This window comes from Borostomias antarcticus (assembly GCF_949987555.1).
Source record: "Borostomias antarcticus genome assembly, chromosome: 5".
Lineage (NCBI taxonomy): Eukaryota > Metazoa > Chordata > Actinopteri > Stomiiformes > Stomiidae > Borostomias > Borostomias antarcticus.
Window position 1 is genome coordinate 3,715,501 of NC_140238.1, and position 27,389 is coordinate 3,742,889.

The window sequence follows — 27,389 nt, forward strand, 5'->3', positions numbered from 1 at the left end:
TGTTAAAATGGCAAGCCAGCTTTTTGATAATACATAGAAGGTTTGTGGCTGGCTCACTTCCTGGAACACCGCACCTGGACTTCCTATAGCTGTATGGCACTATTGTAAACACCCCAGTCTCCAGGGGCTGAGAAATGAGGCATGTTCACCTGATGTGAACAGTAAGAGTGCTTAAAAAGAGGCTGTAGATTCAGGTGACTATAATAGGACAAAGGGTCATGCTTGTGGCATTTATACTCAGTTGTCTGTAAATGTTAACCTTACTTTACAGGCACCAACCAGGAATTCAAAAAATCACAATTAGGTCTGGACTGGAATTCCAAGAATTTCCCCCCCAAAACAATAACATGATTAATAAACCCAACGTTAATCTGTTCTAACATGAGCAGTTGACCTGATGTAGGCCTAATCCTCTGAGCCTCTGAGCACGGAAGTTACGGAGTGATAATAACAATTTATTTCACAGACATGCTAGAAGTGCTTGAAACCAGTATTATTTAATGTCTTAATGTTGTGAGCAGATGAAGTTAGGATGCAGGCTAAAGTGTGATCTAAATACTACACTCAACTCAACTTTATTTATAGAGCGCTTTAAAAACAACCACGGCTGCCACAAAGTGCTGTACATGAGTAATCATAAATACATAAATACAAACAGTAACAAGCGATGAAAGAATAAAAACAATAAAAGACAGTAGGACAATTAAAACAATAAAAGTCTCATGCCAGGTTGAAAGCCAAGGAATAAAAATGGGTTTTAAGACTAGTTTTAAAAATGGACAGTATTTGTAACCTTGACTTGAGTATCTCAACCTGTTCACAGGTATTTGCATGACGCACAAATAATTTACTGGAACCTGGACAGGAAAACATTGTGTGTCTGGTCTGTGACTGACATGAATATAAGGATCAGTCAGGACCCACACCTTACAACTATCCCTTATCAACATCTGAGTTACAATAGGATTACATCACTTCCTGCCAATGTGTAATGAGTGCATGATAAGCCAGCACATGCAGTTATCGTGTTGGAAGTTGCAACACATTGAAAGTTTTGCGACTGGCAAGCTCTAATGCAAACCAACACCTTCATGTAGATAATATGCAAATTTGGACAAAGGGTTGCTTTTTCTCCAAAGGCTATATTTGCTGGCCAGTCAAAGTAGCCTAGTTGTTATGGAGGGACTAAAAGTTTGTATGCGTCAACTCTTTTAACATAGAGTACATTCTGAACATAACATATGAGGTATTGATAGTATGGGTGACAACACAAGGATAATTGTCATGTTAGTTCAAAGATTATAGGCTGTCTTGTAGTAATGATGACAATCAAACATTGCGCAGAGCCGAAATAGACTGTTACGTAGGACGTCTGCTTCTAATTACAATTTACAAATTGTAAAAAACGAAAAACACATCTCAAAATAAATGTTCCAGGCAAAGAAGTTAATTTTCTAATTCTTAACATACCTTTATAACAACAGGCCGCAGTCTTGGCCCGCACAGACAAACAGCTTGATATGACGAAGGTGAGGAACTCCAGAACCGTTCTAGCAGTGTAGGCAAAGTGTGACGGATCCTTTACACTTCCTTGGCATTAACTACTGGTAGGTGCCTTACCTCAGATCCCCACTGAATCACAAAAGACTGACCGATTAACGTTGATATGATCAGTGTGCAGTGAGATACAGAGGGGCTGTCCTCAACACTGTGTTAGACACACCCTTATGACTCCCCCGCTGCATCATCTGTGGTTTGGACACACACCCCCCCTCCCACCTGGTCCAACTGATAGCCCTGTGTGATCAACAACAATGGATTACTGAGGTTTGATCATGATTAGAATACAGCCCTGTCTGGTTTTTGGACCCTTTGTCTCTAAACAAATCAGGGGCAGGGGCAGAGGGACAAGACCGTCAAGTGTCCATCAATGCAAATACGCTATCCATCCTCACACTGCCTAGGTAGGAGTGATCAATAGTGTGCTCTCCTTCCCCCCCGTAGAAGCTTGATGAACACTTCGTTCTCTCTACGTCTCTGTGGTGTCCTACAGCTTCTCTGAACCCTGTTGTCTGACATTTGCATCCATGTTTTCCAGGACGTTAACGAACCAAACTATGGAAGAGTCTGGCGGTCCTGACCTGCTTTGTTCCACATATCTGTTCCTCTTATTCGCACAATCATTCACGGGTGGGATGAAGCGAAGTGGAAAAACTTAAGACAGTGAATCATATCCTACAGTGCCATGTGATCGGGACAGATATTTATTGAAGCTTATGATGATCGTGTGACAAGGTCTGATGGGAAACAGTCAACAAATTCAGATTATTCACTATGTTGAGTCACAAGATTCACACTTTGGCAGATGTGTGTGCTGGGCAGAACATCCTAGAATTGTCTTGGCAGAATCAGGAAAAAGAGCCCTTCATTTGAGCCTCCCTGCGGTCACATGAAGAGAACCACATGAGACCGAGAGAAACCAAGAGAAAAACAATAACAATGTGTAAATATGCACGCAGCGGTTTTGCAAAGGTTGTTCTACATTATCAGGAACAAAAAAAAAACACAATAGCCTCTTTAGAAGAAATGACAGCTTCTGCATAAGCACACTCGTCAATTTCCTGCCGTCTTAGCGTCTGTTTCTTTTCTCTGCACGCTCAACACTCTGAATATCTTGCAGAAAGTCAATCCCTTGGGTCATAAAGAGGACTTTCTCTCGTCACATAAAGGCACACAACATGCTGGAAAATCCTGCTCTCTTAATTGGCTGATTAGTACTTTGTGTCGGAAGCATTCTTCAAACCGGATCTCGGAGCACCCATTAATGTGTTCACCAACTTATCCTTTCATAGTCAAAAGGTTTTGCGTCACCCTGTTTTCCTTTGGGATAAAGACCGGATCGGACTGCGTTTTGCTCTGCATCTCAATAAGGAGCTTCAGTAGCTCAACATCACCTCCTCTCCCTGAACACCCCCCCCCCCCCCCCTACCTCCACAGCTGGGGTCCTCTACTCCACCGCAGAGCCCAGATAAAGGATGAGGAGAGAAGGGGGAGTAGTTTGGGGCTTATCCCCTTGGGAAAGACTCCTCCCCACCTGGTTGTAGTGAAAGGCTGCTCCCCGGGGGGCCAGGAGGTGCATGCACACAGGGTGCTGCCTGGGATTAGGACACGATCGTCACACACAATTATCAAACTCCAGGAAACGCACCAGCCCACATAGAGATAAGGCACTGACCACTTTGTTTACAGTGGAAGTTGAGAACCAGTTACCTGCTATGGAAGTCAGATTTACCACTCACTCTTCCATTTTAGGTCTGAATTTGGGTTTATTTACACATTCCCGTGACCTATTATGGACATTAGAAGCAGTGTTAATAATTAGCTTGTGGGTTAGTAAATAAACTTGAATGATGGCAGTGACTAAGCATACAGAACCTCAACCTGATTCTCACCCAGTCAAGGTCCGAGGCTACCAGCATTGTTTGAAGTTAGGAAAGTTTGGGGAAATCTGTTGCCAGAAAGTGAAACTATTTGTGGTTGACTAATTTCAAAGTGGCCAATTTTGATAAGAGCACCACTTGTGCATTGTTCCGTCTCAGGGTTCTGGTAAGGAAAAACGGGTAGAGTTTTAATTACAGACACTAACATTTTCCTCCAATTATGCCTGAAGGGCATACGTGAGAAGATTATGTTAAAGGTAGGTTCGTATTATTCACACCTTGTAATCTACAGTGATATGAAACCACATTTTAAGAAAGGGGAAACTCTAAAATTGCTCAAGTAATTGCACCTCTGAATCCATTATTTTAATACTATGAACGACAAATGAGACACAGTCCCAATGTATTAAAAGACAATTAACTACTCAAAAGGCTCACATTTAATCCTATACATTTATATTACATTCTCCTTTATTCCTTGCAAAGGATCCAGCAGTGCCAGTTGACCTCAGTGCACAGGCATGTGATGATCCACTTAGGAGGACTCCATTCAACAAGACCGCCTGCCCCCCCCCCCCCCAACACACACACACACACACACACACTCCAAAGAGCCCTTCAGCCAACCTGGGGGTCTATTCAAACTCCCATTTCCCCTAGACAACACACGCCATCTGGGCCTGATGGAAGTCCAGAGGTGTGAGCCCATTGTAAACTTTACCACCAGGCTGAAAAGTCCACAGCCAGGCCTGTGGCCCCATTAACAGCTCCCTGCAGAGTCCGCTGTGGCTAACGCTGTGCTATCGTTTAGCTAGCGCCCCGGGAGGACAGCTGTGTGGAGGGGAGAGGTGTGAGGGGAGGTGGGGGCGTGGGCGGGGCATGAGGACACCTCCCCTGAGACCGTCTGGAACATGAAGAAGTTGTGACAGAATCTTACTGCACAGGAAACCAACACACAGCTACACACCAGCGAGTTGCTCCAGCTTCAATAGAGGAAGCTGATGTTTCGAAGCTGTAATTGTTTGGAATGAGATGGCATTTTTAGGGCCCATTTGACCAGAACATCCTTAGCTAAGCCACAGGACTGTGTCTAATCCATTGGAAGAGGTCTATAGGAGGCATGCCTTTGTAAAGGGCAGTAAAACCAATCGCACTGAAAGAAATGGTTTTGTGGGGAGCTGGAGGCTGGATAACACAACACAATCGAAGGCAGAATGTAGCGCTGTATAAATTCTTCAACAACAGATGCCTTTCAAAACACGGGAGGATCAGCGAACTAGAAACTGCTCTGAAAATATCTGACAGAGGTCTACCCTACAGAAAGTGATCTTGCCCTCGTTCCAGAACGTCATTAGGTAGACCAGAGTCAGCCTACAATCAACGATAGCGCCAATTAAGAAATGAGAGGGGTTCTGGTCTGAAGACTCGTTAACACGACAGCCTCTCGGAGAAAAGCAGTCACTCCTGTCATGGTCACCCGTAGGCGGTAGTCCTATCTGCCCACTGGTCAGGAATGCTGTGAACGGAACGGGTGGATCCCTCGGCCTATGGGCACAGCCCCTTTAAAGGCTTCAGATTCTGCGCATTCTGCAGACACAGATACATTCCAGGCCCCTGGACCCAGTGGGTGGGAGGGAGGCTTATCTTTGGGTGTCTGGTACCCTGACCCTCTGGTTATGCCTGTGTGTGACGTGCCATTTCATTACCAGCATCTCTCATGCGGTTAGCTAACAGGAGTTGGGAAACTGGGCCTTCGGTTTCGCAACGATGCTTCCTTCACACATTCCGCTGAGCACGCTCTCGTGAAGACGACCATACGTCCTATGCTGGGCTACGGCGACGCAATCTATAAAATGGCGTCAGAGTGCGCCCTTAGGAAACTTGACACACTCCAACACTCAGCCATTTGCTTTGGCACTGGTGCACCCTTCACTACCCCCCACCGTGACCTCTATAAACTATTGGACCTTCACTACTCACCACAGACATCTCTATAAACTGGTGGAGCTTCACTACCCACCACTAAGATCTCTATTAACTAGTGGACCTTCACTACTGACCACAGAGATCTCAATGAACTAGTGGACCTTCACTACTGACCACAGAGATCTCTATTAACTAGTGGACCATTCCTCCCTTCATAACAGACGGCTTCTTCACTGGCTCCACCTAGTTTATAAGACAATTCTGGGAAAGTGGTCTCTCTACCACATCTCTCACAATGATTAGTCTCTCACAATGAAAACTAGTGCTTCCTTCAGGCCCACCATCCCGAAAGCCGCACTGTTTTTGGCCGCAACTCTTTCCGTTTTGCTGCAGTAAACGATTGGAACGATTCACAAAACACACTCAAACTCACAGCGCTCACTTACTACTTTCAAACATAAACTTCGACATATCATAGTTGACTGTTGATTCCCCCCCCCACACACACACAACCCCCCCCCCTTCTTCTTTCACATAGTGCTAGTTGACATCATTATGTATTTATCTGTGCTGTCTTTGCTGTTCACTTGTATTGTCTGTATTGTTCTGTGTTGACCTTGTGTATTTCTGTATGTTTGTATTTATTCTTGGCCAGGTCATCATTGAAAAAGAGAATTGGTTCTCAAATGATTTTAACTGGTTAAATAAAGGTCAAATAAAATAAAAAGGCATAACCGTATTCAGATGGACTTGCTGCAGTATTACGTCTTGCATTCTTCACCGACTACGACTCAAGTTAACGAGAAAGACCAGCTGCATGCACTTCATGCAATTAGAAGAAAAACACTTTCAGCAAATTAAACCAACATTTAGACCATCTGACTTCATAAAAGGTCAACACAGCACTAATTCCGGTGATCTACGGAGTCATTCTAAAGCTGTCCGCCGAGAAGACAATGACCCTAGCTTTTCTTTCAGCTGAGTGGTCACTTCGTAAACCTTTTGAGCCCTTTTGACCCCCGTGGTGAATCTGAGCTGGTTAGTCACCACAGACATTTATTGTTTACCTTGACACGGAGCGGCGATGTCCTTTCAGCGCTCGCATTCCTCCCGCCTGTTAACTACGACCACTCAGCACCCCCGAGACACGGCCCCTCCCATCTGCCCCGGGTCCGTCAGCATCCTCCAACCAGGACGAGCGCTGATCATAAACACTTCACCTCCACACACACACACACACACACCGGCGAGCCAAAAGAGATTCTGATTCCACTACTACATTTGGACAAGTTTTAACCTGTCCAAGTCGAGCGGTTTGGACAGTACCGATAAGCCTGAAAACATGGAGGCAAGCTTGAAGTAGTTGTTGTTGACTTCGGTTTCAGAAAGCAGTCTGGAGTTCTAGTCCGCGCTTCACACTGACTGCGCACAGCCTCCGAGGAAATGAGACGCACACATCTTCAATACACACACACACACACACACACACACACACACACACACACACACACACACACACCTCTTTTGGCTGGGGTAGTGGCAAAGGGACGGGCTGCAGAGTGAAGGGAACCATTGACATTCTTCAGCGTTCAGCAAGAGTGGAAGTTCAGCGCCAAAATGTGTTCAGCGGAGAGGAGGAGGAGTGGGGGGGGGGGGGGGGGGGGACAATGCGGACACCCAGGCACAAAGAAGCACTGTGTCATTACTGTATAGTGCCGATGGAGTAACATGTAATTTAAGGAAGCGCCCCCCCACCGCGCGGGTCAGCTGTGCCGGCCAAGCCAAAGGCGGAGGGATTGTTGTGGGTTCAGACACATCCTGGCTGCTGGTGTTTGGGTTTGGACGTTCGGACCGGGTCGGCCGTGCGAGCGAGAGGGAGGCTGTGCTGCTCCCTCCTCCAGCAGCACACAAAGACTCTACTCTACCAGCCTCCACTGTAGGCTGGGAATCCATATTTTCTGCTCTCTTTTCAAGTCTTATGGATTTCCTTTACTCTTGCAGTTTCCACTCCTTTTTTTCCCCCCACATACACCCTCCAGGCGCTTGGGCAAACTGGCAGACCGATCACCTCCTCGAATAAAGCCATCTTTCACCAAGCGAATGTATCATTGGCTCGCTTGTGGTAGCGAAAATAAACAGGGAGATGGATTTTTGAGACTTGGAAACACAAGAGATGGTGCACAGAGCATTATTCAAGGGGCCGTGTCTTACCTTCCCCCATTAGGGCCGGGTTGGGAGCAGCGCCGGAGCCCTCGGGCATGGCACTGCGGCCTCTGGAGCTGCAGGAACAACACAGAGAAATGGGTCAGCCAGAACACAGCTCAGCTACTGTAAACAATAGTTGTCAAGTTAGTGTTTCCGTCATTCGCCCTTAATGTATGTTGATTCTCCCTGGACCTGGCTGGACCAACCCACACGTTACATACCCCCCCGCAAGCGTGCTCTCCGGAGTGGAGCAGGACTAGTCGGGATCTTATCAGCCATGAAAACTGGACATTCCTCCCATTCCGCTGCCTGCATACTTGCGCGGCGTTCTGTGGAAGCTCGTGCCAGCCGCTCACGGGAGTGTGGGGCTCCGGGGCCGGCTAGCGGCTGGGGTCGGACTGTGGAGCCGGGGGGTCCAGATCAGATCAGTGGCGCGGGCAGCCGGGGCGGGGCGGGGGCGGATGGGGGGTTGGGGGGGGGGGGGGAGGTGAGACATGACAGTGATACAGGGAGAGAGGGTCTCGATTGGGACGGAGCCAACGGAAATCGCACAAAGATGAAACGTGGAAAACTCAAGACTCTCTTGCACGCCCAGTTCATTTGAGCAAAACAGCATTCTCAACTTTCTGAGGCATAATAACGACGTTACAAGTTGAAAAGTTCAACCGAAGCGGCCTTTAAACTGCTGCCTCATGCTTACGCCCGTATGGTCACAGCGAGGAGGCGTGTCCCGCCGTTCGTTTCTCACATCAGCGCTCCTCTCCCTCCTTACATCGAATTAGTCGGGAAGACCGACCCTGAGAACACAACACATCTCGTGTGATTCCTACTGAGCCTCCTGCCTCCCAAACAATCCCATACTCCGGCCCGGCGAGATCAGAGGGGGCAGGAATTCTCCGGGGATTAGTATGAGGCATTGTTCCCAGTGCGATCTTTGGCCGCCGCCGCCTCGAGCCGACAGGCCGACTGGCCGAGGCCAAGCCGAGCTCGCTGCCGCGGGAGGTTCCGTCAATTAAGATGCGCAGGAACTGGAAAACACGGGCCCTGCTTAGCACATTAGGATCACTGGTTCAGCGCTGAGCGGAGCGCCTGCAGCTGTGGAACCCTCAGGGCTTGTATCTCAGCCAATGGGCTTAGGGGAACTATACATGCTGGGGAGGCCTCATTATGGGTTCTAATACATGGGTCTGCCTCAGACAGGAAGGAACTGTCAATTTTCTCGTTGCACAACAGAGAGCTATCACGTGAGGGAACAGGTGCACTGGAGTACTTTCAGGGCAGATGATAAAAGGGCTGTTAGCAAAATACTCATTGAAGCTCAAAACACTCCCCTGACCAAGTACTGGAAATTGATTTTCAAGTGGGGGGAAGCCGGTGTAGAATTGGCCAAGAAGGGGTCATGACCAAGCACACCCACTATGCAGAGAACTTTTGGAAATCTCCACTTCAGCCTGTCTGGAAGTATGACCTCAGAGTGCTGGCCCGGCTGAATAAGTGAGACCGTGCTAATCTCTCTGAACCCAGCTCAATGAATGGCTCGACAAGAAAACACAGGTCTCTCAAAGGATGGACTACCGATAAAGGGCAAGTCCACCATTTAATAAAAGTGAAAACAAACATGCATGAGTATGGAATCAAGGAGGAAACAAGCTCTGAATGAAAGGGATGAAGGATTGAACCATAAAGACTTCAAAACAAAGATTTCAAAAAAGCCATCTGCCACAGCAACTTTCACATCCCAAAACTCTCGCTTGACTGAGTCTCGCATTCCTGGTTCCAAAAATCTGAGCTCTGAACTGTCCCAAATCACAGTTTCCCTGTGGTGGGAAGCACGGCTTCATACAAATCCCTAAGAAAACAACACCCAGGCCTCAGCACGTTGGCCACCTGTGTATTGGCCAGGAACCCTTCCATGTAAACGGAGAGCATTTGTTCCCACAGCTGATGAGAGTGCTAGCCGTGAGCTGAACCTCCATGTGGGGATCTGGAGCTTGTTCGCTAATAGGACACAGATGGCACAACAGCCAATTTAAGGGTAGTTTGGCGTAAGAGCTGGAATGGATCCCTTCAGCTGTGTAGTATAGCATGAGATACAGATAAAGATGATTAAGCTCTTTGTTTCTGTAATCGTCGGGGTTCAGCTTGATCAAGGCTGCCAGAGTTTAAATGCCAACTGAAAGCTTAGTCTAAAAGACAACAAAGAAATTCTAATAAATCTTTCTTCCAAGGTCAAGAACTGAACTCCGGTTTAAAGAGAGGAAATTCACATTGAGTCATCATGGTAAGTGTGCAAAATGCCCCTCCCTGAAGGCACACACACACACACACACACACACAGACACACACACACACACACACACAACACACACACACCTCACCCTGCCTGTCTGAGGCCTCAGGTCTGGCATTCTTGAATGAAAAGCTCCTTGGGGAGTAATTCCCATCTGCGCTATTTTTCTGCTCTCTATGTTATGAGAGAAGTGAAACCGTGAACTGGTCTACAGAGGAAGAGAGGTGGTAAAAAGTGAGACAGACAGACCTCTTCCCTCGGTAGACAGGGTAGGAAGGAAGTGACATAATCTTGTCAACATGGACATTTCCTATTGCACCGATACCAATGATTATGTTGAAGTATCTTTAGCTAATTCATTAATGAGAAATAGCTTAATATTAGATGTTCACTAAATACCTGAGGGAAGCTACCATCAATTCCATCACGCTGTGGGGTACTAGAGTACTCGGGAACATGGTTCACTTTAGCACCGAAAAAAAACAAAATAACTACATCTCAGTTATAGGGGATGCTTTAAGAAGCACATGAATGAACTGAAAATGAGATCCTCTCATTCCTATCTTGCCTCAATCTCTCACTCGCGCAGAAACCTAAACCTCCCCCATATTACATGCAACAATTACCTTCCCAAATTAACTATTTCCGGAAGCGACGGGAATCAATGAAGCGTTGGTGAGAACCGCGTCAAAATGTTCTCGTTGTCCTTCTCCACAAGGCCAACCAGGCCCAGGAGGATGCTGGGAGTGTGACACGGGTCTCTCCAGAGACGTCTCCGACCCCAACCTGGTCAGGATGTTTATGTTCCGAAAAAAAATAAAAATAAAAACCAACACCAAGTTGACGGTTTGAAGGTGCAGAGGTCTATGGACAGACTGGGACAAAGACTCTTTATTATTTCAGGGCTGGCCAGGGTTGTGTTTATGTAGCTTGACCTTTCTCTTACCCTTTTACCCATGTCTACCCCCACAGAAAAAAAAAACTACTGACAAACCAGCCATTCTCTGTGTGTCAGAGAGCAGCCCTTTTTCCCACATTACTCCTGTGGCCTGTCCCTGATACCGGCCTGTCCCTGACACAGGCCACAACAGCCAACCGCTTTTCATTCACTGGGGAGACAGACAATAAACCAGACACTCTCTCACACACACACACACACACACACACACACACACACACACACACACTCTCACTTCATCACACACACACACACACACACACAGACACACACACACACACACACACACACACACACACTCTCACTTCATCACACACACACACACACACACACACACACACACACACAAACAAACACACACACACACACACTCACTTTATCACACACACACACACACACACAAAGACACACACACACACACACACACACTCACTTCATCACACACACACACAAACACACACACACACACACACACACACACACACACACACACACTCTCACTTCATCACACACACACACACACTCTCACTTCATCACAATCTAACCCTTAGGCAACTAGAACAGCATCTCCATAACCTCTGACCTTCCTACAGACATCATCCCCATATGATCTTCCATACTTTGAGCCAGTATGGCGATTACGTTTGTGAGCATGTTGCGATTCCGAGCTTGTTGCCTAGATGGGCCGATAAACGAGCAGACGGTCGGAACACCCATAGAGGCCTGTGAAGATAAACAGTGCTGTGCCCACAGAGCGCAACTATACCCCAACCCAGAATAGCTAATGGCTTAATAATCATTTCCCTCTGTGGCAAAGAAAAAGAACAGATGGACATTTTCACTCTGCCACGAATGACCTGCCGACCGCATTTTAGACTGCATACCTGGCTAGTGAAAAGTGCTGTCTTCGTAATTGGCTACTGACAAGTGAGAACCTCAAGTTCCTGAAAGTGATAAATGGCGGAGACGCAAAGTGGGGAATTTGAAGCAGGCTGGTCAAAATTAAAGGGCAAGTCCTGAAAATAGTCAAGGAGTCTGGATATTTAAAGTGTGTTGTATTGATGTGCACATACAGTAACCCTCGATGTTATTTTATCATGGTGCAAACACTTCTCATGACCTCCCTCAGTTCTCAAGAGGACTAAATCACACAAAGCATGCCCTCTCCACTTTCAAAGTCAGGTAATGTTCTCAAGCCATGTTTATCTTTTAAACATGACCTTTAACTCTGTCTGAGTAATTCTACTGTAACTCTAACATGCAGAGGTTGTTGTAACTTCAGGGTAAAATTAGCAAATAAAGATAATTCAAAGATGGGAGCCATTGTTTTGAAACTGACAGTTTTCATAGCATGAGTGCAGCATGAGAGACATGCATTTGCAACAAATCATTACAATATAAAACGTCATTACTTCTACCACTCTACCATAACAAAAGGGTGACTTAAAGCTAGACTTGTGTTCATGCAACATCGCTAGACATGTGTTCATGCAACAAACTAAGCTGCACCAGACCACTAAACACGGTTGGTTTGTTTTTGTTCACAGCAGTTCACTCTGCAGTCACTTTGTGGGAGAGATAAGGGACATGGAGTTCAGAGGTGTGAAAGTCACCCTCCATGCAGTACCATTGTACCAACAATCAGGAAGCAAGAGACCTACTGCAGCCTAGGAAAGACTGTTAGAGTAAAACCAAATGTTTGCCAATGGTGCTAACAAGGAACTGTGTCCAGTAACTATTAAAAAAAACACTTGAGATGCAAGAGGGTTGCTTTGCTCCATTGAGGGTGAATTCATCTAGACTACAGCAAAGACCTTTTTGTCTGAGAGGTCAAGCAAGGTCAAACCAGGAAGAGATAGACTTTTCATTAGTAATTGATTGATTTTGTTCCATTATTTGTCAATGGCTGGTGGGGGAGTTATTTAAAACAATACAGCCTCTGCAGGACCCCCTCTCTTTGTCCCACTGAAACTCCCATTAGAAAAAGCAATTGGGTTTGCTAGGTCAAGTGGACAACCCGAGAAGAAAAAGATGAATTACATACAAATAGTGGTGAAGAAAGTGGATGATTCAGTTGCAGATGTAGACGCCATAGCATTAGTTTCTAGTTTCTACACACTGTGACGTTCAGGCAAGTCCGGGAAAAAGGGACTTGTAAAAACCATGCAGATCCCAGCAGCTGATCAAAGTTCAGTCAACAGAGCGTGTTTTCCTTTTTAGAGCAAACATCACTTATCTACCCCGAAACTCCTGCCCAGGGTGCCAGGAGTCGGAGCCACTGACCTTTTGCTAGTAAGGCCCTATTTTGGGTGATGATGCAAAATATAGGACACACTCCTGGAGGAATTATCTACAATCTTGTGATGTTCTGATTGAAACGTCGCTGTAGCAGAACCAGGGAGGTGAGAGGAGGATAGAGTCATGATGGCATGATGAGAGCCTGATTCCCGTTTGTAGCATATATTATCTTGTAGGCTATATAAGACAAATTAACCGCAGTGAAATTAAAGTAACTTAATTCGTCATGGTGCATTAGGTTATCAAGTGTGATTGAATTCAATAGAAATCCAACCTTGCTTTTAATTTGGGCTGGCAGCTCAACATTCCAAAGTGGGTTTGTGGCTGATGACTAGAATTGTAATTTCGGGGCAAAATGAGACACCAAGGAATGTCAACAAAACGGCTTGACTTAAGAAATTGTGAATGACATAGAAAACACGCGCATTTAACGCTTTCAAAGCAAATTGATAATCCTCTTTTAGAGACAATTCCAGACTCCGCACATTTTTCACTCAAACACTGTTCTGGGGTAAAGCCCACAAATGTCTCCCCAATTATTTGCGTTTTCAAAAAGAATATTTCACTTCCAAAGATGCGGAGATTCACTCACCAAAGGTTGTGTTCGGGGTCCACTGACACACCGACCGCACTTGATAAATTCGGTTTCAAATCCCCCAAATCCTTAGTCTTCCTTTATCAAGCTACTTAACATTGTCAAACACAAAATCTCCCAGCCATGGCTTGTCCTCCACTGACTCTCAGGCTCTCATAGCTGCGGATCGCATATGAATTTTACGCACGCCAGTCAGGCCCGCCTACTTGTGCACGCCAGAGCAAACGCGCTACCGCACTTTCGACTGAGCGCGTAGACTACTGCAGACCGGTCTGAATGGGTGGGTCACAAACCAAAAAACTTTTAGATTGGATCCTGACATTACATTTTCACGCAACACTTGATTTCTATAGACCTGCCTGCTACGTCATTCAAAAGTTAGTTTGTTCTAAATTACTTGTTCTAAACAATTTGGTGTTACATTAACGTTGGTGGATCTGTATCGTTATGGGACTTGGATATGTCCATTCACCCACCCAATGTTACAGGTGCGGTATCGATCCGAACATCAGTAGAGTCATAACATAAAAGCTACATAAGCCAGGGTTTCCATCTACTGGTAAAACATGGGAACAGCAGGTTGTCCTGACGCAGGAGGAACAAAGTCTGTGTCTGGGCCAGATTATGCCACCAGGTTGGGATAATAAGCAGGTTCAAACTTATCCCATTATGGACAGTAAACCTCACACAAAACACATTCTGTGTACAATCACTTTCGTTTTATTTAACGATTTGGTACTGAACAGCATATCTAAAAGAGAAATAAAACTATATACAAAAATTATAAAAAAAAAAAGTTAAAAGAACATATTTTCCCACAGAATGTTACCATAAGACATACGTCTACCATAAGACATAAGTCTACCATAAGACATAAGTCTACCATAAGACAAACACTTCCCACTCATCTGTCAGCTTCTCAAATGCGAAATACATTTCATTAAAATAAACTATAAAAGGAAAATAGAATATGACTTCCTCCTTAAACTTTATGTACAGCGTATTTTTCACCTAAACACATTCATGTCTCACGATAAAACAGAGAAAACCCAAAATAAAACAAAAAGCCAGGATCTCAGCTTTCATTATTTTGACAGACAAAAATGTTGTGATTTACAGGATTTTTTTACCCTGAGTGCAGAATTGCTGACCAACCACCTGAATTCTGACCAGCTACAGCAACAAAATGTAAGCAAAGTCAAAACAGAAGTCACCTTTCTAAGTAAGTATTCTGAAAAACGTCTGCCGCTCGATATGCCCATTAATTTTCTAAAGAAAATAACATTTAGGCTACAGCTCGGTATTGGGGCAGACCATTAATAAGTCAAAAATATATGGAGTGAAAGATGCTTGCATGGCTGCTGACAGGGTCAGGGGTGAGGGGTTAAAGGTCAGATGGGCTTGGTGGTGGAGTTGTAGACCAGACGCTCCGTGTCCTCCAGGGTGGTGACCTGGGAGCCGTTGACGGCCACGCGGTGGTGCTGATGCTGCTGCTGCTTCCTCCCCTTCAGGAAGCAGTACAGCAGGACGGCCAATAGGATGAAGATCGCCACGCCTAGCAATACACCTACCACTACGGTGGCTGGGAGGAAGCGGGACAAGTTATTAACAACGCAGCTACACGAGCAGCCAGAGCATTAGAACGACTAGCGCTATGTGCTTTAGCTGTGAAGCTACCATCGGCTAATATGAACCTACTATTTGGCTAGACAAGCATGCAAGTTGGTTAAAGCACATGTGCGTGGCAGCAAAAGTTAGACAATAAACACCATTATTAAGCATCATTCAGAGTGTCTGAATGAAGTGAGCAGAGGAGGCCGAAGAATAAGCGCAACTTCATCAACGCTTGATCATTTCAGACCAGCAGTGACCGCAGAGCAGTTAAATTTGATGGGGCAGAAGAATTGGATTTTAAAGGGAGTATTGTATGGTGCCTTTACCAAGGACTACAAATGACTTTGTGGGACAAAAGACGCCGTTCACTTTCAAGAGGTGGGTCTCAAAGAAACGGCGACTGAAGAGGAACTTTACTTACTAATGTTGATTTTACTTTCCTGGAGCTCGAATCTCTCCTTGTTTCCAAATATGTCGTTTGCTGAACACATGGGGGAGGTAAAAAGGAACCTGAGTGAGTAGGTTCTCAAAACAACAACGTTTCAACCATTTAGCCACAGTGGCCGTCTTCTGTTAACGTCACGCCAGTTTACATCACTAGAATCTGAATCTTTGAGAAGGTCATAATCAGTCTGACCGAAGGCTCGGGTTTTGTTGAGGGCTGTGCGCGTCGGAACGTACCGGTTACAGATCGACAGGTCCTCATACACGTCTCCTTGGTGTCGAACCTGTTCTCGTTGCCCTGGCAGCCCCCGTAGTTGAAGCGGAAGCATTTCTGGTGGACGGGGTTGTAGTACCACTTGGTGAAGCTGTCCCTGCAGTTCCCTGTGTCCGGGACATCTGTGCAACGGACTGTGGCGAGAGGGAGAGAGGGAGAGTGAAGGAGGGAGAGAGAGGAAGAAAGAGGAAAGGACAGAGAGTGCCTTGGAAACGACGGCACGACCGGAACCGTTACAGAAGCTGCGTGGGTCACAAAACATTCTCACCTTTCTGTTCGTCAACGGGAATCTGTAGAAGAATCCGGAACTTGTCGTTCACTGAGACAAAGGATAATAAAATAAGGAATGTAGATACCGCATTAACAAATCAAATGTTTATCAGCAGTCAACCAATATGAACCTTCCCCCCCAAAATATATCAGCGGCGCTACTTCTGAAGTACTGTGAAGCTTAGTGCGCTATGCAAACGAGGGTTGGGTTGCGACTCACGGTACTCGCAGGAAGCCTCGTCCGAGCCGTCGCTGCACTGCTTCTCCTTGTCACACTCCAGCCCCGGGTCCAGACAGCAGCCGTTGGCGCAGGTGAACTGTTCTGGCTGGCAGGGCTGCCCGCACACCTCTCCTAACAGCACACACACAGACAGACACGCGCGGGACAGAAAAGTGAGCCTTTAGGCCAGGGGTGTCAAACTCTGGCCCGCGGGCCAAATTTGGCCCGCAGTGTAATTATATTTGGCCCGCGAGGCAATACCAAATGACTACTAGAGCTGGCCCGCCAGTATTATACAGCGCATTAACCGCTAATACTACAAATCCCATAAAGCTCTGCTGTTGTTTTGGCGCGTCAATCAAGACAGGACCCAGAAACGCCCTCTCTTCTGTGACAGTAGGCTAGTCATAGCAATCTCATACTACAACTGTAACCGTGTTACCCCTTCTTAAAAATGGCGAAAAGAAAGGCAGAAAACAGAAGCTTTACGTTATGTAACGTCTCACTGTGAAAGAGACACCTGTGTTGACCTAGCCGGCCGCTGTGTTTGCTCTGTTCCTGTTCATTCAATCCTGCCGGCCTGTCTGCCTGGCTGTCTGTCTGTCTGTCTGCCTGGCTGTAGGACAGTCAGGGTTTTACAAGCTTCTCTACTGAGCAGATGGAGCACCAACACTTGTGTCTGAGGGTGTATTCACATATGTTATTGCACACCATTGATGCGCACCAAAAGCGAAAGTGATGTGCATATTCAATGTTAAAGCAAAACTTGTTTGGGTCCATATTAAAATTTTCATTTGTTCAATGTTGGCCCGCGACTTTGTTCAAGTTTTAAATTTTGGCCCACTGTGTATTTGAGTTTGACACCCCTGCTTTAGGCCGTGTGTCCACCGTCGAGCTGTATGTAGCTGAACAGCGCCAAGTTTACATCTGCGTAGAGCGCACTAGAGCTGGGGTTTAGAGCTGGCTAGGCTACCCGTGTTTTACAGCTACGATAGCAGTGAGTGTTGTGTCTTTGCAGACTGCAGATTAACTAGCTAAGTTAAGATAGCTAGCTAACGTTAGCTAGTGCCAACGTTCGCCGTCTCTGCGGTTTTGCCAAAAACTGACCGTTGTCATCGTCAGAGCAGCCTTTTACAGCCTGCGCTCTAGCCCCCAAAAAAAGCCTAGAGCTCATGGCGCTGTAGCGCTAAAAAGCGCTTGGAACAAATCTCTCATCTCTATAGCGCCCTAGAGCTCATTACCCATTATAAACAACGAGAAAACAGCGCCAGCTCTAAAACACAGCTCCCTGGTGGACACGCACCCTTAGTCTCTCTCTACCCACGACAGACACGGCTGAGGGTTAGTACACACACAGTCAGCACAGGAAACTGGTCAGTGTTGACGGACGTTTAACATCCCCCAGCCGATGGTTAAAGTTCTCTTTAATGTCTGACCGCGTGATCAAGTAGCAGTGGATTTGGTGACGGGGAAAGAGAGCGTATATCAGAAGGTCAGGTTGGTTGAGACTAAGCATTAGGCCATAATTAAATTGAACCCTTTTGCATTCAAAAGATGTTTTCAAGTCTTACCCTTGGCGGTTGGAAGTGGCCCACTTCGACTAGATGATGTGCTGTCTATAAGAGAGTAAAACACAAGAGTTTAAAACACAAAAGAGTTTAAAAGACTTAACAACATACTGCTATCTCAACCTTCTATCGTATCAACTACTCAAAAACCACAGGTATGTGCGTGTGTGTTTGTGTGGTCATGGAATTGACCACTGCATACTTGGTTTCGTAATCATGTACCCAAGAGTTAGATACCTGTGTTCCCAAGATTGAGTGATCAATATAGTTTGAACACACAATGAACTGAGTCTTTAGCTACGACATTTAACAGGATATTGCAAACACCGGTAACTCTTTGTGCACTCAAGCAGAGATATAGCAGGGAGTCCCAAGCATTCAGACCACAGAGACATTCTTATGATTCTTATGCACAAAGACTGTTTATCATAACAAGGTGGTGCTGATTAGCTACACTCTGAGCTAAGGCAGGAAGGACCAATGGTCCTGTAAGCCATGTCAAATGAGCTACAGTCAGATAAATGACTGTTATTCATACCTCTCTATCTAACTAAAATCAAAACACAGACAAGATGGCTTGCGCACAAGTCCCCTAGGAGTAGATAGGCAATGGTTGACCTTAATTATCCCTGTCTGAAAAACACACACAGAGTAAAATGGTTTAAACAGTTACAGCATTAATAATAATAATTATTGGCGATCAGCTCTAGGGTCTAAATTTACCATCACTGTCTGTGTCTGTGTGCGTGTGTGTGTACTGTGCGTGCGTGTGAATTGCGTACCCGAGGACCCGTAGCATGCGTTCACACACTCCTGGAAGGACAGGTAGTTGTTGAGGTTCTCTCTGCAGCCCCCGAACGTGAATTCCTCACACTTCTCGGAGGCTCCGTTGTAGTGCCAGCGAGGGAAGGAGCCGCGACACGGCCCGATCTTCATCGGGACCAGACAGTGGTCTGGACCGCAAAACAGAACCAATCATGCTTTTATTATCACATTCACAAAAATGTTGTTATTCTACGCAAGCAACACTTTCAGCTGTGGTCTCATATGCTGCTCATAAGATCTTCAGAGTTGGTATATCAACTTATACAGAAACCGGACCAAAATCTAAAGTTGTGTCGCACTTCTGATGGTCACTGTGACGGGAAGTGATATAAAATGAGTTCATTCTACTTAATATGCATTATGGGTAGCTATGATTTAAGCTGACACGGAGGTGGTCCCCGGACATACACCGTCAGACTCAGACATGAAGAGACAGATGTAGCACATGCCACGAGTAGCCCAGTGGTCAGAGCATCTGACCAGAGAACGAAAGGTTGCTGGTTCAAGACTGAGCCAGGCCACTTGACAATCATTGCCTACCGTCGTGCTCTTGACCAAGGTACCTAACCCCAAAACTAACCCCAAACGTTATAAGTCACTTTGGATAAAAACATCTGCTAAATGACCAAAATTGTAAATGTATAACACGACAGGGGGCCCTACTGTGTCCGATGCTGTCGATTCACCAAAATACAGTAGGAAATGAATTCATCTTGGTTTTATCAAAAATAAGATTTGAACACAAATCTACAACCAATCCCAGTGGAGACATGTACAAGTATAAGACATCAATATATATTTTAAACCATGATAATTTATTGATCTCTTGCATTTAAAATTGAAAGAAAGGCTCGAAATCAGTGATGAAGGCAGCCTGCTGCCGAAACATTGGAGAATACAATTATTGCACTGGATATGTGAGCGTGCGACCCTTTCTCTCAGTTTTACATTATTATACGCCCTTGGGTCAGCATCTCACTAAACAAGGTGAGCGTTCTCGTTTCTTGATTGATCTCTTGTATGTAATACATTGTAAGTTATGTCCTGTCTTTTATCTGGACTGCAAATGAAAAATCTTACTTGGTTTAGTTTAGATTTCAAAGAACACGCTGAGTGGTCGGTCAAGCTGGTTTTAAACAAAGACAATAGTTTTATTCTGTTACGATTCTGCAGAGTCGGACTCTAGCACAGGAAGTGAATCCACTTGAGGATGAGGTAGATAGTTTATAACGTGAAAAAGGAAGTGACATAGTATTAGGATGAAGAGGACAGGGAAGTGAAAAAACTATTCTTGGAGTGAACACATGGGTGATGACTTGAAATTACATTAACAGGACCCAAGTCTGAAATAGAGGTTGAATGAATGAATGATACTCATTGGGAGTATGCGCTCATGGCATCATCCTCTGTGTCTGGCCTGTAAGCCTCATGTAGGCCGACTCAATTATCTGTAGTGCGAATGTAAAGAAGGCCTAAATGATGAGTTTAAATTTGGAGACCACCGACACTGTATTATTGGATGTCACTATTTTCCTTATTTGTAGGCAGATTTCAGTTCGTTTTAATAGTCACACCCCCTACTGCGCTAGCCAATCCACTGTGGTGCAAGCATCTTCTTTGCGCACCAGGAAACTGACAAACTCGAGAAATATTGATTTTGTGATGGATGTAACTGGCAATTCGCCAGCGCTAAGACATAACAAAAATTAGCGCCCACACGGATATAGGGCCCAGGAAGTAGTCTGTCTCTTGCAATGCTGTGTTGATGTTCCTCGGTAGGCTGGCAGGTGATGAATGCTATGAGGAAGAGCCAACCTGCATACTTCAAACTTGAGTCATGGCATTGAACTGCAACTCCCTCATCATTACACTGTGCATAATACATCTTTAAAAGATAATGAACAGACACCACCCAATACGACTTATTAATAGTATATTTATAAGACTATATAAATATGGCATGTATCCTTGTAGCTTTGTTAAAAGGGGATGGGTTCTCTAATTGTTATTCACCCACCACTGTTGTCATTCGTCTAGTTGAGGTGGCAATTTGAGTGCAAATGCATTGTGGGCCGGCATTAGGGGTCAGTGTCAGTCCGCCCAGGATTGTCGCATTCAGGCACATTCCTGGCATTATTCATAGCTGAGGCTAGTTAATGGGTAACTCGACTGAACCAACGAAGGGTTAATAGTCTCCTTTCTGTCCATGAGGTGCTATTAAGGAACCTTCCAATCCCCAGGAAGCTCCACATGTTGAACTGGCCCATAGACATAATTGAAAGGGTTATTTATGTTTTTGCCGTCTCAGTATCTAAAGTGTGTGTTAGGGGGGGTTATGACAGAGACTGCCTCTTCTCTTGATTGTGAAACCTAAGATGAAACCGGGCGGACGGGTTTTGCGGTGGAGCGGGGGGGTGGAGAGAGGGGTGTGTCGGGGGGAAGGGATGCAGGCAGGGAGAATCCTCACTTCCTGAAAGCCCAGGAAGGATAGACTGCCCCTGAAACTCCCACGTCACGTGACCGGGCAGGGACGCCAGAGAAAGCCCTCCCTGGAACGAGCACCGTTGTGGATCAACCATTGAAAAGCCGTCGGGCAAGCATTCAAAGTCATCAGTCTTCTACTTCCTGGCGCAGGAAGTGGCAGCAACCGGGGAAATGGGTAGAACAACACAATGGAAGGATGTGGCAATCACAGGTAACCTGCTCCTACGCAAGTACTTAAGCCAAGCCAATTCTTAAGACATCTGTGAATCTTAATCTGGTCATCTTGATGATAGAGTTTTGTTATGCATTTACCGGGAACCAAGGGTGCCTGTTGGGACAGGTCTCATTGCCTCAGTGCCCATGGTATAACCAACATGGGGAAATAGGTAAGGCTTGTTCCAGGAACAAATGTCTGTGATGCCAGAATACTGCATTTAAACAAGCATGCATGCTTTCATTGTGCTACAATGACTGGGATATCATCAAACTTAATGTAATTAGTTTAAACCTGTTCAAGTAGTGACATTTACACTTTCACAGGTATTTGTGAAAAAATGTACGATTATGTACATCCATTGTGTTTTGCATGCATGTTTTTTCAACACAGATTGTTTCACAATGAAAAGTGCTTTATAATGAAAATTTATTATTATTATTATTATTATTGTTCTCATTATTATATAACACCTTTTTCCATACATAATTCATACTAATCAGACTCGGTGAACGTTCAGTACACACAGCATTCCATTGGATTGTGTGTTTAAAGGCCAATAGAGTCATAAGGGAAGCAGTCTCCATCGCCGGGGTCCCTACTCCAAACACACGGCAGATCACTTTCAGGTAGATAACAGCAATACAAACAAACCCTGTTTTGAGTCACGGGTGCTGTGACTCAAGGGAAAAAAACTGCTCCAATATGGTTACCCCATAGGGACAGACACAGACATATGAGAGAGAGAGAGAGAGAGAGAAAAACTGCCCTAATTAACAGACCTAGTTTCAATGCGGTTCGGACGCGGCGTCACAGGCTCCTGTTCCTGTTTCCATCCTACCTGACGTATCGCTGCTACCAGGTGACAAGAAGAGGGTCCATATCAGAACCACGTAGTCTGACTAGGGGAGTTCCCCAAGGGTCAGTCCTGGGTCCTCTTCTGTTTTCTCTCTGCGCTACATCTCTGGGTTCTGTGATTCGCTCTCATGGTTTCTCCAATCAATGCTATGCCGATGACACCCAGCTGGTACTATCATTTCCCCTTTCTGACACACAAGTGGAAGCATTCATCGCTGCGTGCTTGGCTGACATCTCAAGAGTGGATGGCGACACACCCACACACTGCCCACGACGTCGCTGCCCATCTTTTGACTCAAACTCACCTCTCCAAGAAGTACTACCAGGATCCTCCCTCTTAAGCACCTATTATATTTTAATTTTGCTACTCTTGCACTTTGTCTTCAGCACTTGATTATGTTCTTAAGTCACTTGTTTAGAAAGGAGAAGTACTTGTGAGTTCTGTCGAGTAGTAAAACACTGACTTCCGTTAAATGCAATTATTGTAAGTCACTTTGGATAAAACCAGCTGCTAAATGACTAATGTAATGTAACTTTGCAGAGAAAGGAACCGTCTAGACTAAAAAGAGCAGCAACTTTACCGAAAGCAGAAGACCATTCAGGCCACCTTACAGTGGTATGAATTCTGCAGACACATCACACACAATCCCCCTCTATAGACTGAGCTCTGTAACACACACTCACCATCAGACTGCTCTGGCGAGAGCACCAGGATGGTCACCTGGGTGGAGTGTGACTGACCACTGGAGTCGGTCACCGTCAGCTGGAACTTGTAGACCCCAGATGACAGGTTGGACACAAGGACTTGGTCATCAAAGTTTGTTTTCTATGACACGAGGAAGAAAATACAAGAATCTGTTCATCTTTATGACAGAATTTCTGAAGCATCTTATGGTTAATGTCCGATGCTCACAGCGTGTTGATTTCATGATGAGAAATGTGGCAAGCCGATGACGTAGTTGGACTAAACTCAAGTTTAAGGCAAATCAGTTAGGGATTCAGTTAAACAGTACATAAGCAACACAAACTCCACCATAGAATCTCATACATTTCTCTATTCCTATCTCTCATGGGATAACATTGAGGACAACCCCATCAAAACGACCCTACTCATGTCCCCTGGTCTCCCCGAGGTCCTCTGCCACCCACCTCCATGACAACTGTGGGGTTCCCTGACACCAACTTCCAATGGAAAGAGACGATGCTGTGGTCGTCCTTGCTCTCAATGCCGTTCAGCGTCACACTGTCCTGAGGCTGTACCACCCTGTCCTGGCCTGCGTTAGCCAACGGTGGATGGTCCTTTTCATCTGGGGAGAGGATACCAGGGTCAACACCATAGACATAGTGCACAAAGTTTACAGGTTATCTATTTGTGTAAGGAAAACGTTGTGAGAACACTTTATCTGGTTCAAGTTTAAGGGACAAGTTTGATAATGTAGCTTGAAAACAGGTGGGGTTTTCATAGACTGGGTTACCTGAAAAAAAAAAGTTACACATTATTTCTACAAGACTTCAACCTATTATTTTGTCAAACCCATAGGCTACTCTAAAGTGTTGTTTTCTCACGGGCAACAGGAACGGAAGCAGAAACCTAAGACTGTGACAAGAGGCCATATAATGAACTCTGGCGTGTGTAGACATGCAGGTAGGCCTCGTCTCCTCCAACCCGCTAGCGTCATCTCATATAGCTCAAGAGGATAAAATGCCTGTTGATTGAGGTCAAAACAGTTCAGAATGGCTCTCACTCAAAGCCAGGCATATAAAAATCCCCAAATAAGTATAATACTAGGCTATGTAAGCCTACATAGGTCGTGTTTCACTCGTGGGTTTGGCAATCCGGATACTGTATAGTAGGACATGTAAACAATTGACATAACAAACGCTCTTGTAGTATGGAAATGCTGTTTTCTCACCAGGGGGGATATTTGCTGCGAGGTCACTCTCATAAACGGTGTCGAGGATGTAATTGATGAACCCCGTCTTCCTGACGAATCGGCAGACGTATTTCTTCTTGTACAGGCAGTCGAAGAGAAAGCATGACTTGATCGAGCCCTCGGTCTCCCCGCTCTCCATGAAGGCGACATTGCACTTCGGGTCCTTACAGCAGGAGCGGACGCAGTCCTTGTCGCGCTCAACCTTCGGCGAGGCGACAAATGTAGCCCCGTCTTTTACGGACTCATCGGCGTCGAGAATGAAATCTTCACGACCCTTCTTGAATTTGGCCAGACACTGTTCTCCGAAGTCCTGGGCCTCCGTAGACCCCAAAAAACATAAGTGAAGCAACACACAGGCTCCCAGTAATCCAATTTGGAGAGAAGTCATTGTGCAGGTAACAGAAATCCACATCGAATCCAACTATGTCCCAAATCCACTGGTAATCTGAAAAGAGTTGGTTTACTTGTTTTAAGTAGCCTAGTTAAAGTCTAATGCACAACAGAGACAAACTACTAATTCAAAACGTATTATGTCGGTCGCCTGTTTGAATGTTCCAATACGATCTTCAGACGAAGGAGGACATGAATAACCAAATAGTTTTGTTATAGCTTAACTTCCGCAGAACTCCGGTTTAGTACACACAAAACAGTCTACTAATGAGCTCGCCTACTAAGGTTTTCAAACAAGGTCACCTGGAAATGCGTCCGTCCTCGAAAATTCTAAACAAACGTTGTCAATCTTTCCTCCAGGTGTGTCTCAGGCTCTGCGGGGTACCTGTGAGAGATACAGGAAGTGAAATTCGACCCCCAGCCAGAGCCATGACCACTATTCTACGACAATCGCATCTGCCACTCCCATGAGTACAGAGAAAGCAGAGAATCCGATGATGAAATTATAATTTGTCTGGTATAGCCTATTACTAAAGAGACATTTCTTCTAGCCTACAATTACGTGGGCGGTGTAACATCAAAAAGAAAACAGACTATTAGGTTTTATCAAATATATTACAATGTTAGTATTTATTAAGATGTGTGCTTCTAAAGCATTATTTGATCAGCCCCTTCCTTGCGCACATTAGCAGCATAGTTGTCAGTAGGCTACTTCATGCGCAGGTCAGATCTTTGCTAAGTGCCGTTTAAATCCACAAGGTGGCAGTCTGACGCCGACCATTTTGCAAGTGTACCTATCCAATAACCAATGTAGAGTAGACCTAGTGAACTGCAGCAAGAATAGCTATAGCCTCAGGAAAGGCTCCCTATTTCCCAGTTAATTCAGGTGTTAATTTTTCAGACGTTCATTAAATGTTGTGACTCTCATTTCCTTGTTACATGATACTTGTAGTGCATCCGTGACTCATTCCCTGAGTCATGCCTTTTTGGAACCATGTAATTGCTGTTATCATGTGAACACCAATGGGCTTTACTCGCACGCACGCACACACACACACACACACACACACACACACACACACACACACACACACACACACACACACACACACGTTGTTATTTCATCGTAGGTGGGATTTGCATAATAGCTAATCATTCACTCAACTAGACATTTATTTTTATACTGTCATTCGGTCAAAAAACAGAAAATCCAGAAGACTTCTCTACTGCTCAAACCAGCTTGCATATTCTATCTGCAGTCTAACCAAACGAGGTCAAGTTCAAACGAGATCCTCCTGTACCAATGTAGGGTCCCACCATGGTCCGCCCACCTGGAGTGACGCTACCCAGGCGAGGCGTGTGGCTGGCCTTGGTTCCTGGTTCTGTTGTCAGTCAGCCCGATGTTGCTGAACCAGGTATCAGTGGATGAGATGAATGCATTTGTTTACCCGGAAAGGTGAGCTGCCAAAGCTGCTCAATAATTCAGTGTTTGTAACAGACGGTGCATCGGCAGGCGACCACGCGCGTCTACGGCTGATTGATACACACTGTCAAAACAAAAACAGGGCCGTTGTTAATATGGAGCTGTGGAAACTACTGACAGCTCCTGTTGTTGGCCATCTTGTAGCAATTGTATTAATTTTGGCACTGGCAGGCACACGCAGTTGAGTGTTTTTGATCTTAACTAATATGACTACTGTTGACATTTGACTTAGTACAAAATGGGGTTGCCTTAAGTCTTGAATAGGATTTGCCTTACTTCTTTATTGTCCATCTATCATTCACATAAGTGTAATCAAAGATGCCAATTTGACCTACTTACACCTGCTAATAGTTGTTTTAGGGGGAAATGATGGTATCTTATACTCACTGGAGGAAGACAGAATCACCTGTCAGGCAGATAAGTAGGCTACAGATGAAGGAGATCTCTACTAATTAAATCCACACACACACACACACACGCACTCACACACACACACACACACACACTGATGGGAAAATGCTACTGTAACCCACCGTCATATCGTTCTTGTATGAGACGTTGAAATGTGCCACATCAATTTGTTCTTTTTCCCTTTATTCATGCATGTGTGAGTATCTGGCTCATTGAGTAGATCGATTGAGTATTGCAGGGCAGTATTCCTGTCTATGGTCGCTCTCTTACCTTATCACCAGTCTTTATCACTCTGTAATTGACCTATGATCTTCCAACTTGTTTAGCCAAGAGAGAGGTAGCACACGCACACGGCACGCCCATGCACAACCAAGGCGCGCACACACACACACACACACACACACACAAACATACGTAGAGGCAAACAGTATCTCATTACCATCCTCCACAATAGTGCAGGGCACCGGGCGAGCAAGGGAGGAGGTAGAGAGAGAGTGAGATTGTGCAAGAGAGAGAGAGAGGGGAGGGGGAGAGAGAGAGAGAGAGGGGAGGAGGGAGAGAGGGGAGGGGGGACAGCCAGCACCAGCAAGACAGCTATAGAGCAGGAGCAAGATAGGGAGTGAGAGAGAGCGCGCACAAGACAAAGCGAGCCAGGTTGAGAGAAAGAGAATCCCGGAGAAATACAGAC

At 45.5% G+C, this 27,389-nt stretch overlaps 2 protein-coding genes across 2 annotated transcripts in view; both read right to left on the reverse strand.

Annotated features, from left to right (window-relative positions):
• Positions 1-13,849, reverse strand: part of LOC311309194 (pleckstrin homology domain-containing family G member 3-like) — a 38,530-nt gene extending 24,681 nt beyond the window's left edge. Inside the window, exons 1-2 of the mRNA XM_084438373.1 lie at positions 13,710-13,849; positions 7,578-7,645 (exon numbers count right to left, since the gene is read on the reverse strand). Of these exons, the coding sequence (XP_084294499.1) occupies positions 7,578-7,626 (49 nt within the window). The 5' untranslated portion in view covers positions 7,627-7,645; positions 13,710-13,849. The remainder of the gene's footprint in view (positions 1-7,577; positions 7,646-13,709) is intronic.
• Positions 13,850-15,103: 1,254 nt separating this feature from the next.
• Positions 15,104-24,805, reverse strand: spint1a (serine peptidase inhibitor, Kunitz type 1 a; the record flags this gene model as incomplete). The annotated part of the gene is made up of 10 exons (XM_084438374.1): positions 15,104-15,294; positions 15,748-15,807; positions 16,008-16,178; positions 16,313-16,363; positions 16,535-16,666; positions 18,106-18,177; positions 18,885-19,055; positions 23,168-23,309; positions 23,633-23,790; positions 24,397-24,805. 10 exons carry the CDS (start codon positions 24,803-24,805, stop codon positions 15,104-15,106), a joined length of 1,557 nt encoding a protein of 518 aa, XP_084294500.1.
• Positions 24,806-27,389: the final 2,584 nt, after the last annotated feature.